The sequence below is a fragment of the Buteo buteo genome, chromosome 10, assembly GCF_964188355.1.
Source record: "Buteo buteo chromosome 10, bButBut1.hap1.1, whole genome shotgun sequence".
Lineage (NCBI taxonomy): Eukaryota > Metazoa > Chordata > Aves > Accipitriformes > Accipitridae > Buteo > Buteo buteo.
In genome coordinates, this window is record NC_134180.1 from 10422829 (window position 1) to 10437297 (window position 14469).

The window sequence follows — 14469 nt, forward strand, 5'->3', positions numbered from 1 at the left end:
TCTTCTCTTTGCCCCCACCAGTTCCTGAATACTTCTCAAAGACATATCTCTCCCTCCACTATGCTGTAGCTTTTTGCAAACAACAGCAACATTATAAAATGTGCTCCAACACTTTCTGAATTCTCCCAATTTGATTTAATGCAACATATGTGCATAGCAGGGAGCTCTGCTGTCAAACAGCACTATAAAACGTGCTCAATTTATAGGTGACAGTGGTTTCACCTGTGCTTCCAACTCTAAACTGACACCTGGACTACAAGCTTCTGCAATGAAGTCATATGATACTTTAGGCACAACTAGCATTTCTGCTTCAAAAGGTAAACACTATGCGCACACACATCTTATTTTTCCCCTAGCTGGAACTCAGTCAAAGCCTTCACAGACGACCAACAAGGAGGAAGAGCACAGAGTCACAGCTTAGCAGAAAAGGAGTTGTTTACCTGGCAGGTCTAGATTTTGTTAAGATACTGAAGCTTGTGCTGGTCCCTATGTCTGTTCAGTGATCCATGAAAGTACGTCCATAAATATGGCTGCACATCCAGCAAGTGTGACTGAGCACAAAGAACAGATGTGAAAGTAGAAAGGCATCAGTTGTCTACACATTATGCAGACAAAAGCAATGCTCTGAAACTATGCTTCCTCACCTGTGTTTGTCCTCACAGTATTTCCTTTTATTCAATTCCCAGTAGCACGGCTCAGTATCTGTATTGGGTCTGGCTGAGATGGAGTTAATACTCCCCATAGCAGCCCTCATAGCGCTGTGCCCTGCATCAGTAGCTAGAAAGGTGTTGGTAACACACCAATGTTTTGGCTACTGCTGAGCAGTGCTGGCACAGCATCAAGGCTGTCTCCCCAACATTTTCGCCACATAAAACCAATACAGTATCAAATGGAAAATGTTTAAAAATGTATTTATGGAAGAGTGAAAAGCACAGCTAACTCTACCAGCTTCCTTAATTTTGCGAAATAGTTTCTATTTACTTCCCTCTCCTATCTTATACAAAGAAATCCTCATATTTTGTAAGCTTAGCAAAATCAAATTCCTCCTACCCTTGAGCAATTCTATGGCGAAACAGAAAGGGGGGAAAAAAAACCCCCAACCCCAAAAACACTTGGAAAAGGTATCTTCAGTACTTCTAAGGCTGCTTAACAAAAACTTGGGTATCACGAAATATACATGTAAAGCAACAAGCAGAGTTCATCTGACTGCTCTTTTGTACAAAATGAAACGCTGAAGGTATTCTAGTAGATTCATGTACGATAAGATTTATTAAACAGTAAGGGAGAACTTTGTTCCCATTTAATATATTGAATGACCTAAGTGCAGGCAGCAAAAACCTTTCATCAGAGGGATATTACAAAGACACTGATTTCAAATGCAAAACAGCAGCACTGGTACAAATGCGTTGGCTGCCCTGTGCATGCTTTGTTATAACAGGTTACAGCAGCAGCTGAACCAACGCAAACCTAAAACCTCAGCCATGTATAATTGAACACTTGCTGCAGTTAAGGTAGGGCAAGTCTAAAATAAACACACCACAATAAACCACTTTAATATCATCTCTGCAAAATCCTCTCTAATTTCTCCTCCCAAGAAAGCACTGCTGAGGTCACTTGGCTTCCATCCCTGTCCCAAACTCTCAGCAATTCCAGTCCTAACAAAATACTTTGGTGCATGATGCAGGGGAGCTGGCTGAGAGCCTGCAGCCAAGTCCTGCCTTAGCTCCTTGTCAGAGAAGGAAAGCATGGAGTGGTCACAAAGAGGGAGAAGAAGAGGGAAAGAAAAATAATCACCAAATAAAGGAGAAAGAAAAACAGATTTTACAAATCCCAGTTAAGTGGAGGCTGCACTTGGACTAAGACAAATCAAGCACACCTACATGAAACAATTGTACAACCACTTAGCAGTGCATCCCCAAATCATAGCGGTGCCACATGTCACAGCCCTTCCTTTCAAACTTCGTTCTCTGGGCTACATCTCAGACAATAAATCCTGCCGGGCGAGGAAGAAAGGCACAAAAATCCAGGAGGAGTTCTTCCTCAGGCCTTAGGTTACAAATTTCAGACGAGCATCGTGCCAGGCAGATACGCTGAAGCAAGAAGAAAAGTCACAGCCGCACCAGTAAAGAAATCTCTCTTCTTGTCGGCTGTGCTCCCACCCGGCCCCGTGGGTGACACGAAGAGGCTCCTGGGTGTGTGTTGCCATGGTGCGGCCTCCTGTAAGGAGATTAGGGGGGGCTGGCAGCCGGGAGAGGCAGCAAGCTCGAGGAGGCTGCTCTGCAGAGGTAGGAGAGGTGACCTTTCCAGAAAGAAAGAAGTGCTTCCTCTTCCTTTCCTACAACGAGTTTAATGAGACCTGGACAGTTAAAGACAGTGGGAGAGAGTGAGGCATCTTCCAAGAATGCCTCCCAACAGCCTCTGGGGACAGGGCAGGAAGAAAGGCAGGTACACACAGCAATTGTACTCCATGCCTCCACATCCCACCTTGCAAGTTAAATCTTTTAGTAGCATCTGTTCTGCTTCATTGCTCTTCTAACTAGTTAGCTTTGAACATTTTGTTTTGTTGCAGATCAGCTGGAGCAGGGTTAGTTTTGTTGACTCAGGGTCCTGGGGCAGAGGAACATCTATCTGTTCGAGCAATCCCTTGAAGTTACCATATTTAAAACAGCTCAAAAAACTGATTAAGTGGTTTAGAATTGGCACTTTATCTTCCATAAACACCACAGCAATGCTGTAAAGTTGCTGGTTAGATGCAACCACACACATTTACAAACACAAGCACATGCATTTATAAACACTATGGTATATATTAGATATAACAGGTATAGGTATAATAGATCTGCAAAGCAAATCATTGACTTGTCCCTAAATAAGCAGCATCCCAATCAATACAGGCAATAATTATATAGCAATAATACTTCTCTGCTGCTTTAAAGCCTCACCTGATATGGTGAAGCTTTAAGTAACAATGAAGGAAAATAGCTTGCTGGCTTCCCTTTTGCACAGAGGCATAGTTAATTATCCAAGGCCACTAACTTACTTCCCAATGTCCAGCAAAGGGGCTGGATTAACAGGGTCTCTCCTCTATTAGGTTGGAAGCTACTGGTAAAACGAGTGTTGCTTAAAGTCTCTGTTAAAAGAGAGGTAATCCCAGAGAAGCAGATTACTGTAAACAGGAAGATCGCACATGCAAAAGATGGGGGAAGGGTTGTTTGTACAAATCTGTTTCTGTTAAACAGCTCCATTAACAACACAAATCCTGTTTTAAATTACAATTAAACTCCAACGATCAGCTTTTTTTTCTGTGCTGCTTTTTCTATCTGCTTCTGCATACAACAAAAAAATTGCAAAGGACAACATACAAGTTCAGAGCAAATAGTTACCAGCAGCATCAAACAATTCTCACATAGGTATTCTCCGTAATTTCTTTCCAATGGGAAAAGCAGGTGGAGAAGGAGCATGTCAGGGAACATTTTAAACTTCTCACCACTTTTCACATGTTTTGGAGTACTGGTCTTCAGAGCTGCATAATTTCCTCCTAAATCAGAGCCCAGCCAATGCCCCAAACCACTGACCTGGCAGCAGCGTGCAACTGCTGCTGAGAAAGACCTCTTCAACAACACCATCTTGCTGGCCCAAACCCAAGCTGACCCTCTGTCCTTGCAGACCATAATTCAGTAATTTTCCACTACAGGAAGGTCTCAGTTGTAAGCCAGGAACTAGAAAGCTCTGGCTTTCAGTGGTCGCCCATGGCACGCACCAGCCTATTAACTGACTTCTATTATATTCTACCGTCTATAAGGCATGTAGGATAAAGGGTTAAAATCCTAATTGCTCTGGTTATGAAGCTCTCCTGCTGATTTTGACCTATTTAAAAGCCAACCTACAAAGCACAAAAGACTTTCAATTACTGAGTTTACCAGAGAGAGCACTTGGAAAACAAGCCTGTGGACATCAATAATCCAAAAGATAAGAAATAAACGTATAGAAATGAGCTACCGAGGACCAGAATCCCATAATCTGTTTCCTTTACCAAACTGGTGTGAAGGCAAAGAATTCTGAAAAGCATTTTTTGTTCAGCCTAAGCACCCGTCTAAAGCCATGTCTCCACTGGTCTTACGCGAAACTGTACGTCTGCATGCTTCAAATAATTCCAGCACAATACCCGTGTGTTTAGAGACAGTCCCCGAGATCAGAAAGTTGAATTCAATACTTAGCCACTCGCAAAGTCACAGGAGAGAGCTTGGACTGTAATGCAGTGAACTTTCTGCTCAGCGCTGCTATTCGAAATCCCAGCCCTGCTGTACTGGACCCTAATGTCGGCAACATCATCTGCAACACAGGTGCACTCTACCCGCGCTGCAGCATCAGGTTTCCCCGTGCAAGTGTTCATTTTGTAGGCACCACACCCCGCTTCGTTTTCCAACTGCCAATTAGCAGAACATCCTATTACTTGGTCAACAATTCTGCAAGTCTAACCAGTTTTATTATTAATATTTTTTTTTAAAACAGAAACTCAGGGTAACTTGCTTAGATGCAAGTTCTAGTCAGCTGCAATTAAACGTTGGCTTTTTCTGAGCATATTGCTTCAGCCTTCCATTGAGATTCTAGTCTTTCTTACGAGGCCCTACCCAAAGCCTCATTGTTTGAATCCTGGATTTGCAAAGCCCTTCCCTGCCTACCTGCTCTCCCTACAGATCACAGCTTGTCTAACAGACACCTCATATGGTGCAGTCAAAGAGGCTGCTGAATTTCACAGGAGTAGCGTTCTCCTCACTCTACTGTAACTGTGGTCTCTGCTATTAACGTTTCAAATTCTGTTGTTTTGCTGGACCAGAGATGCTTAACTGATTCAGTTTCACTTCACTGCTAAGTGATTTATAGGTGAATGCTATGTGGAGGAGTCCAGGGTTTACAGAAAAAGCATCAGCCATTAAGAAGTATGTTTTTATAAAGGGGTCAAGTGAGCTTGCAGGTGAGACAGAGCAGCCTAGCACCAAGGTTAAGGTTTGCGACAATAGGTTTAACACTGAGATCTTGTTCAGTTTTCAGTGAAAAACAAACAACTGCATGAGGACTGAAAAAATTGGCTGAAAGAAATATGTTCACCAAAACAGGAGTGAGATGTCTCTCCAGAAACAAACCACTCCTCCCCTTTCCCCATACTCCAATATACAGATAGAAGCAGATACTCTGAATGAATACAAGCTCTGAGTGAGTCAAGCCTTAATAACGCATTGTGTAACACAGATTTTTATCCTTACATCTAAATCAGGATAAAAATCACCCACCTTTTTTTGAAAAACAGCATTAAATTAGAATGAACGAATACGAAAAACACAACAAGATTTGCTTCTATTATTGATATGATCTGTGCTATTTTCATACTGCAAAGAAACCAGGAGGGAGGAGCGAGAACTTACCGAAAGTAGAAAAAGCTGTCATTTGAGCAGCGATACCGTTTCACCATGAACCCCAGAGCCATGGCTACCCGCTTCCCTGCAACCTGCTGGAGCCCATTCTGAGCAAGCACACAACGGATCCTGCGCTCGTCTACGACTATCTGATAATGCCATAAAATGACTTTTAGTAAAGCAGGAGGATTCCCACGTGGCAGTAAATCCCAACAGGGCAAAACCCTCCCAGCTGTCTGCAGAGCTTTATTGCAGTCGCTGAGACCATATGCAGCCAGTCTCAACCATCTTCACTCCCTCACCACAAACAAAACTGAGGAGAGAACTGTCGGTCCACTTGGAAATACTCTCAAATTCCTGGCCGCAAACTGAAAATATTAATTTGGTCTCTCCTTTCAAATGTAATTTTCCTTAAGTCTTTTCTCATGCTTTTTTAATACGTTTTATATATTACTGACACTGAGAAAATGTTAGAGACAAATGTGTGGGTTGAAGAGCTCAAAGAATGCAGTGGGAAGCAGGCTAGAAAAGCTGTGAAAGATGATATGGTAATACGGTGCCAGATAGCCTTATGGCAAGAGCTGTTGATAACCTGGTGAGATGCCATACTGGCCACATGTCTGAAGAGCTTCATTCACATCTGGCACGGGTCACAACCGAGCAGAGTCTAAGTGTTCTCACATTAATGCCTTGTAAAGACAAAACACAAGTTTTCAAGTACAACAGACCACCCAGCAAATGACCTGAACCTGGAGTAATAGAAGTGATGCGAATTACGGATTGAGACGTTGTGGATTTCTACAAGACATCTGGATGGTGACCCACAGTGGGCTCGTTTCTGGAGGACCACTGCAGCTCTCTCCTCTCCCCATCCACTAACCCAGTCACACTGAAACAAAGTTAAAAGCCAGAAAAAGTAGGTTGGCCAATTGCTTTCTGCTGAAACAGAAAATCTGATTATGAAAAAATCTGCAACTTATCTCCATCACTCCTTCCTACAGCATTCCTGAATCCTTTCTATTTTAAATCAACTCTGAACAAACCGCATCCATCCTCTGTCACCATCTGGCATGGCATGCAGTGTTACAGTATCCCAAATCTTGATGTGCACCAGGATAAATAATCTTCCTTACTCCGGAATTTTATAGGTATTTATCTATAAACATCTCCTGTTTCTTAACAGGACCCAAACACCTCAAAAGCACGAGAAAGCAACATGAGAGCAGCCTCTATTTCCTTCTAATCCTTGCAGGGTTTTAATTTATAAAGCTATATAATACTTTCTTTGAAGGCAGGGCTCTTGTATCTGTCAGAGCAAGAAAAGGTAGATGCAATCAGTCAACCTGGCCCTGAAAACCTGTATAACACCATGACATCACCTAGCATCACCTGCTTAAAATGGGAAAGGGCTGACTCACCCGGGTAGGACAGGAAAGTTTTTACTGCAACAGATCGAGACTCATACAGAAAGCAGGAGAGCAGAAGGTGAGAGAATGGCAATTCCCTCTCATGAATTAAGAGTCAGCTGCTATGTGTTATCTTCTTTCAGGCAGAAACAGTTGTTGCTGATTTGTCCCATTGGAAAAAATCCCAAACAACAGCATAATTCTAAATACAAATCAATCTTCTTAGCCTCCTCTTTCCTCCCAGTATACTAATCTGTTCCTCATCTTCAGTGCTTCATTCCCACACAGTTTCTGAGTTGTTTTTCCTGCTGTTCTACCCACCAATTGCATTTTTCAGGCACCCTTAGATACAGAGTGAAACATATGGGAGGCAAGGGAGAAATTATTGGCAAGTTTCACTTCACAGTGGAACTGAATTTCTTTTATGGTTTTATTTATAAAATACCATTAGAAAAGTAATAGCTCTAACCATAAACTTTCAAAGTTGGTATATTCAATTGGTGCACTGTCTGATTAGACCACAAATGCAAAGAGAACTCCATTAAACCTTCAATCTTTCCTACAAAAGGTAACTACAAGGTTGAGCAGTGCTGTTACGCTTTCCTTCCAAAAAGAACTTGTCAGCAATATGTGACCCTCACCTGCAGCATGAAGCTTCAAACAGAGCTTGAGGTGAGGCTTATGCTTTTGAACAGCAATACCCATTTGTGCAAAGATTTATCTCCAAAGAACTTAATCTCAGCTTGCTTTCCACATAGCTTGGCTGCTCTCAAATGATCGCCCTTGCCTCCAAACTGTTGCCCTCTGCCCACTTCAGCACACGTACCTCGGAAAGGAGGAAGATCACACAGACTGGTATCAAAAATGCCTCGTTCCATTAGTAGCAAATGATCGTACCAAGTCACAAAAACCCCCAAACACTGTCCCATCTCCTGCCCTACAGATTCAAGATGCATTGCTATAAGGCTAGTGTAGAAGGCCAAAGTAGGAGGGTGACTGGATGGAAAGGAAGGAGCGACCACCGGCTTGTCCCTGTCTAACATCCTGCACATCACTGGCTTTCTAGGGCTCTGTCCCCCAAACCTCTGCGTGGACTCTGCCACTGGAACTTCTCAGTTAATTTGCTCCTGAATCCTCCTATTTAAATCCATGCCAAGGAGACTTAAGAGGACTGACAGAAGAGACCAGCTATGCCTAACGCCATCACTGCATGCAATGGATTTTATGCTTTGCAAGCCATCAGAGAAAATCCACGTTTCATTCAAGTCTAGTTGACAATTTATGCCCATACTGGCAGGGAGTAGAGGGGGGTCCGGTTTTAAAGAAAAGGCAGCTTTGCTGTGCATAATATCATGTCTTAAACCAAAGTTGTAGGATTAATTATAGCTAAATTTATTGGCTTTCCCAGAACGACAGCATTTCCCTTACACTGCAAAAGGAAGTATCATCAGTCCACATTCAGCATGAGTACCAAGTTAGGGAAAGAAACATATATTATTTACAGCAAAGAGCTTTTTGCATTACAAAACTTCAAGCAAAGCTGGTTACAAACAATGGTAAAAATAACAGGTGCTTTATCACATGGTGGCATTATTTAACATGCTTACGCTTACTAAGTTGCTTTTTATAGCCACGTTGCAACTCCCTGAAAACAGGGATTTATAACAAAACTTGACTCAAAACAGACTGGGTGGCCATTGCTATGACTATAGGAGCAACATCATCCACACCATTAGTCACATTCGGTAAGCACCAGTCTTTTCTGTAACTCGTGAAGTTAACAAGACCTTTAACATCCGAAGCCTTGCTATCTCCATGATTTTATGGTGCTGCCTTTCAGATGGAGAAGATAGCACCATTGATTGAAGCAGCACAGCATGACAGATACAACTAATGAATTCAACTCAGCTAAAGGAGAAGGGAAAATGCACTAAACAATATAAAATCACAGAAGCCTGCCGTGGCCTTAAGTACAGGGCAACCTATTTTTCACTCAATCCAGTTCTCCTGCTGGGCTACTGTGGCATGTAACACAGAGTAATGTTTAATAAAAACAATCAAGAGACTTTACAAATAGTTAGGAAAAACCATGTGTGAGAGCTTTTGCTTGCCTCATGTACAATCCATTCCCAGCCTGAATCACCAGCCAAAAACTAAAGAAGCAAGAATATACCAAATGGAGCACTAAGATGGTCAGAAGTCACCGAGTTTTCCAGTTTTCTGAAAAACAGACCGTCTGTTCATTGTAGTAACACTGCAGTAACTATACAACTGACTGACATTAGCAATGATTCTTAACGTGCCTGAATTGCACCGCACATTTCTGGGCTTTGCAAGTGCTAGCTGAGCTGATCTGCTCGCACCAACACAATTCCTCATATTGGCCACTGCACTGACCTGTGGATAAGGATTGCATGCATCAAGCTAAGTTTCTCTAAAGCTGATCAATCCAATGGTTTTGTATCATGAAATTTAAAGTCTGCAGCTTATTTGAAACTGATGCAGAAAAAGGTATTTAAGTCCATGTGCTTAACCTGACCTTTTTGTCAGCTGTTAAGAGCAGTAAAGTTTTCAGTCCTGTGACAGCAGTACACTGTATACTAAACAACTTCTAACATACTAGAGTCAGCCCCTAAAAACACCCATCTGCTGGTTTAACAATAAATCCCCTTCCTTGCTCTCATTCTGTGCATGCTACATGTAGATTTTGCGACATGCTTCTGGATGAGGAGAGATTGTTTTGGGAGATGCATTGAACCTTACCTGTCATCAGCATTGCGGAGAGATGGGAGACGGAAACTTGTGTTCCTATCCAACTTTGACTGACTCTTTGTCCTCTTGATAGACCCTTTCAGACGTTTACTGAAGAAGCCCTAAAATGAGAAGTTGCAGAAGTGAAACACGGAAACTGATGCCAGTAATAAATCAATCAATGCACTGTCACCGAGTCCAAACTCAGCACTGATTCCCACTGACAACGATTACAGAACGTGCTTTATTGGGATTCCTCTGAGCAGGAAGAAAGGCAGGGCTAGATTGTCAATGACAGTTCCAGTATGTGATAGCTTCAAATTGCCATAATTAGCACTACTCACATTACAGGTGCACTTCAATGAATTCCAACTATTATACAAGAGATCCCAAATCCCTCAATTACCATTTAATAAGGAGTAGTCTTAGATATCAGTATTTGTTCCTACCTCCCCTTTACATGCCATGTTTTTAATTCTTGGTCAGATTAAGAGTACAAGATGTCTTTTATTATGAGCTTCTATTGCACCCACAGATGCACCTGGGTTTTCCTTTTTAATTTAGATATAGCATGTTAAGTCTTACAATAATTTGTAATTTCAATAGTCTCACTAGCCGGAATTGAAAATTTCAAGAGATTTCACATACTAGTGACTTCAGATACCAGTTCTGGTATTGCTTTGAAGCAAAGCTCAACCCCAAAATCTACCTATGATCTAAAAATACTAAATCTTCAAGTAATCTGTCTTCTGAACTACAATTGTTCACCAAACAATCACTGACTAAAGACACATTAGTTGGAGGGAGCCTCTGGGGATCATCTAGCCAGCCTCCTGCTTGATGTGGGTGTACTGCCAACACTAGGTCGGTCTAACTCTGACTTTGTCTAGCTAAGTCTTGAAAACCTCTGGTGATGGAGATTTTACCGCCTCTCTGGGCAACTCACTCCAGTGCTGCATTACCCTTCCAGTGAGAAAAATTTTCCTTGTGTTCAAAAAACAAACCTCCAAAGCAGCAATCCGCAGCTGCTGCCTCATTATAGCATCTGCCACTATGGGGAAAAGTTTGGCTCTATCATCTTTGTAATTCCCCTCTCCATTGCAGTAAGCTGCCTTACATCACCCCTTAGCCTTTTTTTTGCCAGGTAAACAAGTCCTCAACCTCTCCTCATAGTTCTCTCCTTGTTGATACCATCAAGAGCTACTGCTGTGTTATCAGTAGTGAAACATGAGTACATCTGACCACTGATACACAAAGGGGCGTGTGCATCTCTATGTGTGGGGAAATCACAGAAATATTTCAACACCTGCGAGTTTGATTTTCTCCTATAGCCCTTTAAATTACTTTGAGCATAATATGCATTTAAAATAACCATATTGTGTCAAAATATTTCCAGGGCTTGCAGACATACATGCATATACATTCTTTGGCATGATCAAAGCAAATACAGAGGTTCTTAATCCAGTAGGATTAAACAACATTTCACTGGCTGAATCTGTTCTGGTCCTTCACAGAACAGCTGCGCAGAGCCACCGTACCCTGTGCACTGCTGTTGGGAGATTTACCAAACACGTGAGTGAAACCACGTTTGTTAAAAATATTATAGACCGGTTATAGGTTGGTAGAATTTGCTCAAAGTGAATGTTCTTTTGGTGTGGATTGAACCAGCATGTATACAGCCTTACTTTAGTTACGGTCTAGTGACAGTGATAGTCAACTGGGGCCAGCCCTGTCTTCCACCATCCATGTTTTGCTTGGATAGAAGTCGAGTACAGCTAATTTTGAACACATTTGCAAGGCAAGCCTCCACAAGCTGCATTTGGGACAGGTGACAGATGTTGCCCACAGCTGCCTCCTGTAAGACAGAAATCAGCAAACTGGAGACAAACAAGGTCTCCTGTTCTTTCCTATGCAGAACACCTACAAAGCAAGAGTGTTTTATTGGCTCCAGGTGACTCAGGCTGAAGTATGTGACTCGTTCATCTCTCAGACTCATAAGAATTAGGCCATCACAACCAGAGATGAGTTTATCTGTAATCTTTTAGTCTGAAAAATCTCACATCTCTTTGACCTCTTCAGGAAGAAAATGAGGTTTATCTATGATTGGACAGGGTGCTACATAATTTCATCTAGGCTCCCTTTCCCACAAAAGGTTGGACCAGGTGATCTTTTGAGGTCCCTTCCAACCTGGGCTGCTCTACAGTATTCAAAGGAAAGGGCTATCACCCTCTTCTCATCAGTGGATGCCAAGTTAACTGTTGGAAAAGAAGTGGCTTCCAAACAGCAAAGCCCGCATTTGGTCAGGTTCAAGACATACACTGCAAACATCTCTAAACCAATTTTCCCGTCTCATATTTGCCTTTATCTTCCCATACTTTCAGCGCTCCTTTTGAAACAAAATGTATCCTCTTCCCTTTAAACAAGCACGCCCTTCAACCCCCCTCTCTACCTTTCCTCATTCTGTTATTCTTGGTCCCTTTACATTCAGTTTGTCCCTCTTCCTCCACACAATTCACTCCTGTATCCTAATCCTTCTTGAAACCACACAATTCCCCTCTCTGTACACACTGGTAGGTGGGTTGTCTCTCTCCTCACACTTGTTCTCACTCTTCGTCTTTCGATGAATAACCAAGTGAGTCCTGCTCAGTTGTCAAGTGTAAAAAAAATCCCACCAAATCCACAGTTCCTCAGGTCCGCACCCATGACATCTTCAGCAAATACAGCCAGATGGCCTGTCTCTTCTCTTCCATTGAGATTTGGATGGTGATGTATTACTGAAAACCTGATGCAGGCTGTAGGATCTTTCCAGCACATGCAGATCATCCTCTCCCAAATACTTGTGTAGGAAACAACCTGCTCACACACACCAGAGCCTGACACACGCCTGTCCATGGGCAGCACAGAGAAACTGGGATGCCCTGTGGGATGGTGCTGCAGGGGACAAAGGAAGAGGGAATCTGTTTTCTGCATCTGAAGGTAGTGCTACATTTAAGACTGCCCTTCAATTTCTGAGGCTTGCCAGCCAGCAGGCTCCTCAAGGTTGAAAGCTGCTATATTCCCCTGAAAAAGGAAATAAAGTGGAAAAGAAAGGGCCTGATATCTAGATACTGCAACCCCTCCCATCTACATAGCATGCTGGGGAAAAAGGTACTGTCAAAATGGAAGAAGTGTTTTTAGCTGTGTGTGCCACTCAAACTCTACCCATGTTCCTGCACTTTTCTTGGTCCTGGTATTAAAGAAGTGCCTTCGAAAAAAACCCGTAATCAATAGATGCTCTTGGGCTTCTCTTGGGGCCATTGCTGGAATTCAAGTAGAGGATGTGTAGCACTTTCAAAGGCACTTTCATATATTCTGACCTCTCAGCATAAAAAGTAACAAACCCAACTACAGGGATTCAGATCTGGTGGACCCTGGCTTCATTCCAGTACCTCTCAGGCTACTCAAATTGCAAACACGAAATAACATGTTTTTCTCCCCTTAAGGGCAAATAAGACAAAGCTGACCCAATTCAGCAGGAGTCCAAAAGTATTTATTATTGAGTCATTCCAAATCCCACTCAGAGGAGGACCATGAATATTCATTTTTGTGTGCATGCACAATTTTAAATTGGCATTGCTTTAACATTAGTGAAACATGTTCTTGGTTTAATTGAACATAATCTATTCCCTAACAAAATAAATATGCTATTTGGGGTTGAATAAGCCTATCCAGAGTTGACTATAAAAAAAAAATAAAAATAATTTGGGGAAGAATATACTTAAGGATAAAAATTATTCAAACAAAGAGTGTACTTATTGGTCATCCTCAAAAGACTTGAAAACATTTGCAGTATTTGCTCTCTGTACCTTGCTGGCAGTTCACGCAGGGCCGGTGCTTACAGATGGACAACCTGGGAGCAGCATGAAAAATTTACACGTGCCAGAACTGAGCAGAGCTTTGCAACTTCCATTTGCCAAAGGAAATGTTTTTAAATACTGAATGTGATATAAAAAAGATGTAGTGATGAAAAATAAACTGCTATCTGCAACAATACCATCTAACTGAAAGTTCTTTTTCCTTTTCCTTCTACAGAGAAGAAATCATTGCCAATGCTAATAACTGTAGCTTGTACCATTAAAAAGATAAAACCACCCTTACTTCCTTTCTTATTGTCTAGGTATTTCTCTTAAATACTTACTTCAACACAAAAATACACTGCTGTTTGGTTCTTATACCTTATGATGAAGTGTCTGAGCTTTAGGAATCATCATGGAACTTTTTTAAAAATAGTGGGAATTTTACTGCTTAAACAAACACCCTCAGACAAAAAGATACAAACTTATTACCCAAACGGCCAGAAATTATAAGACTATGTTCTTAATTAAAAAAGTGCAAAACATTGGTAGGATAAATTAGCTAGGATGCAATTCCAAAAGATCAGTACTGTCAGTCCAGTGAGAGAATGACTGTATAAGAATTACGCCTTAATCTCTCGAGACAGATTTGATGGTCCACACCTAAAGGGACAAAGCTCAGTACAAATTCCCCTCAAAACCACATGTTTAGGGGAACGGGGCAGGGAAGTGCGAGCAAGCTGGGGGAAGAGAGCAAGCGCAAGCGAGCACAAGCACATACTCAATAGGGCATGTGGAATAGGTTCAGAGCAGGTTCATCTTCTCAGCCAAAAGCATCAAACACTGGGCTAAGAATTCCCAATTCCTAAAAATTATCTAAAAATCATTCAATCCCACTAAGAATTCTATTCATCTCATTTGGAAGTTAAGCATCTCATCTCTCACTCTGCCAAGAAGAAATCATCATAGGAGAAGTGATAAATTCAGCAGGCTTTTATAACTTCCCTCTGTAGTTGTACAGGGAAGGCATAGAAACTCTGACCCCAAGTATTTTACACTCAGGGA

General features: G+C 41.9%; 1 protein-coding gene across 11 annotated transcripts in view; it reads right to left on the reverse strand.

Annotated features, from left to right (window-relative positions):
• Nucleotides 1–14469, reverse strand: part of RASAL2 (RAS protein activator like 2) — a 203521-nt gene that overhangs the window by 44533 nt on the left and 144519 nt on the right. For all 11 annotated transcript variants that reach the window (XM_075038584.1, XM_075038589.1, XM_075038588.1 and 8 more), the window contains one exon: nucleotides 9584–9693. In XM_075038584.1, coding sequence (XP_074894685.1) covers nucleotides 9584–9693 — 110 coding nt within the window. The remainder of the gene's footprint in view (nucleotides 1–9583; nucleotides 9694–14469) is intronic.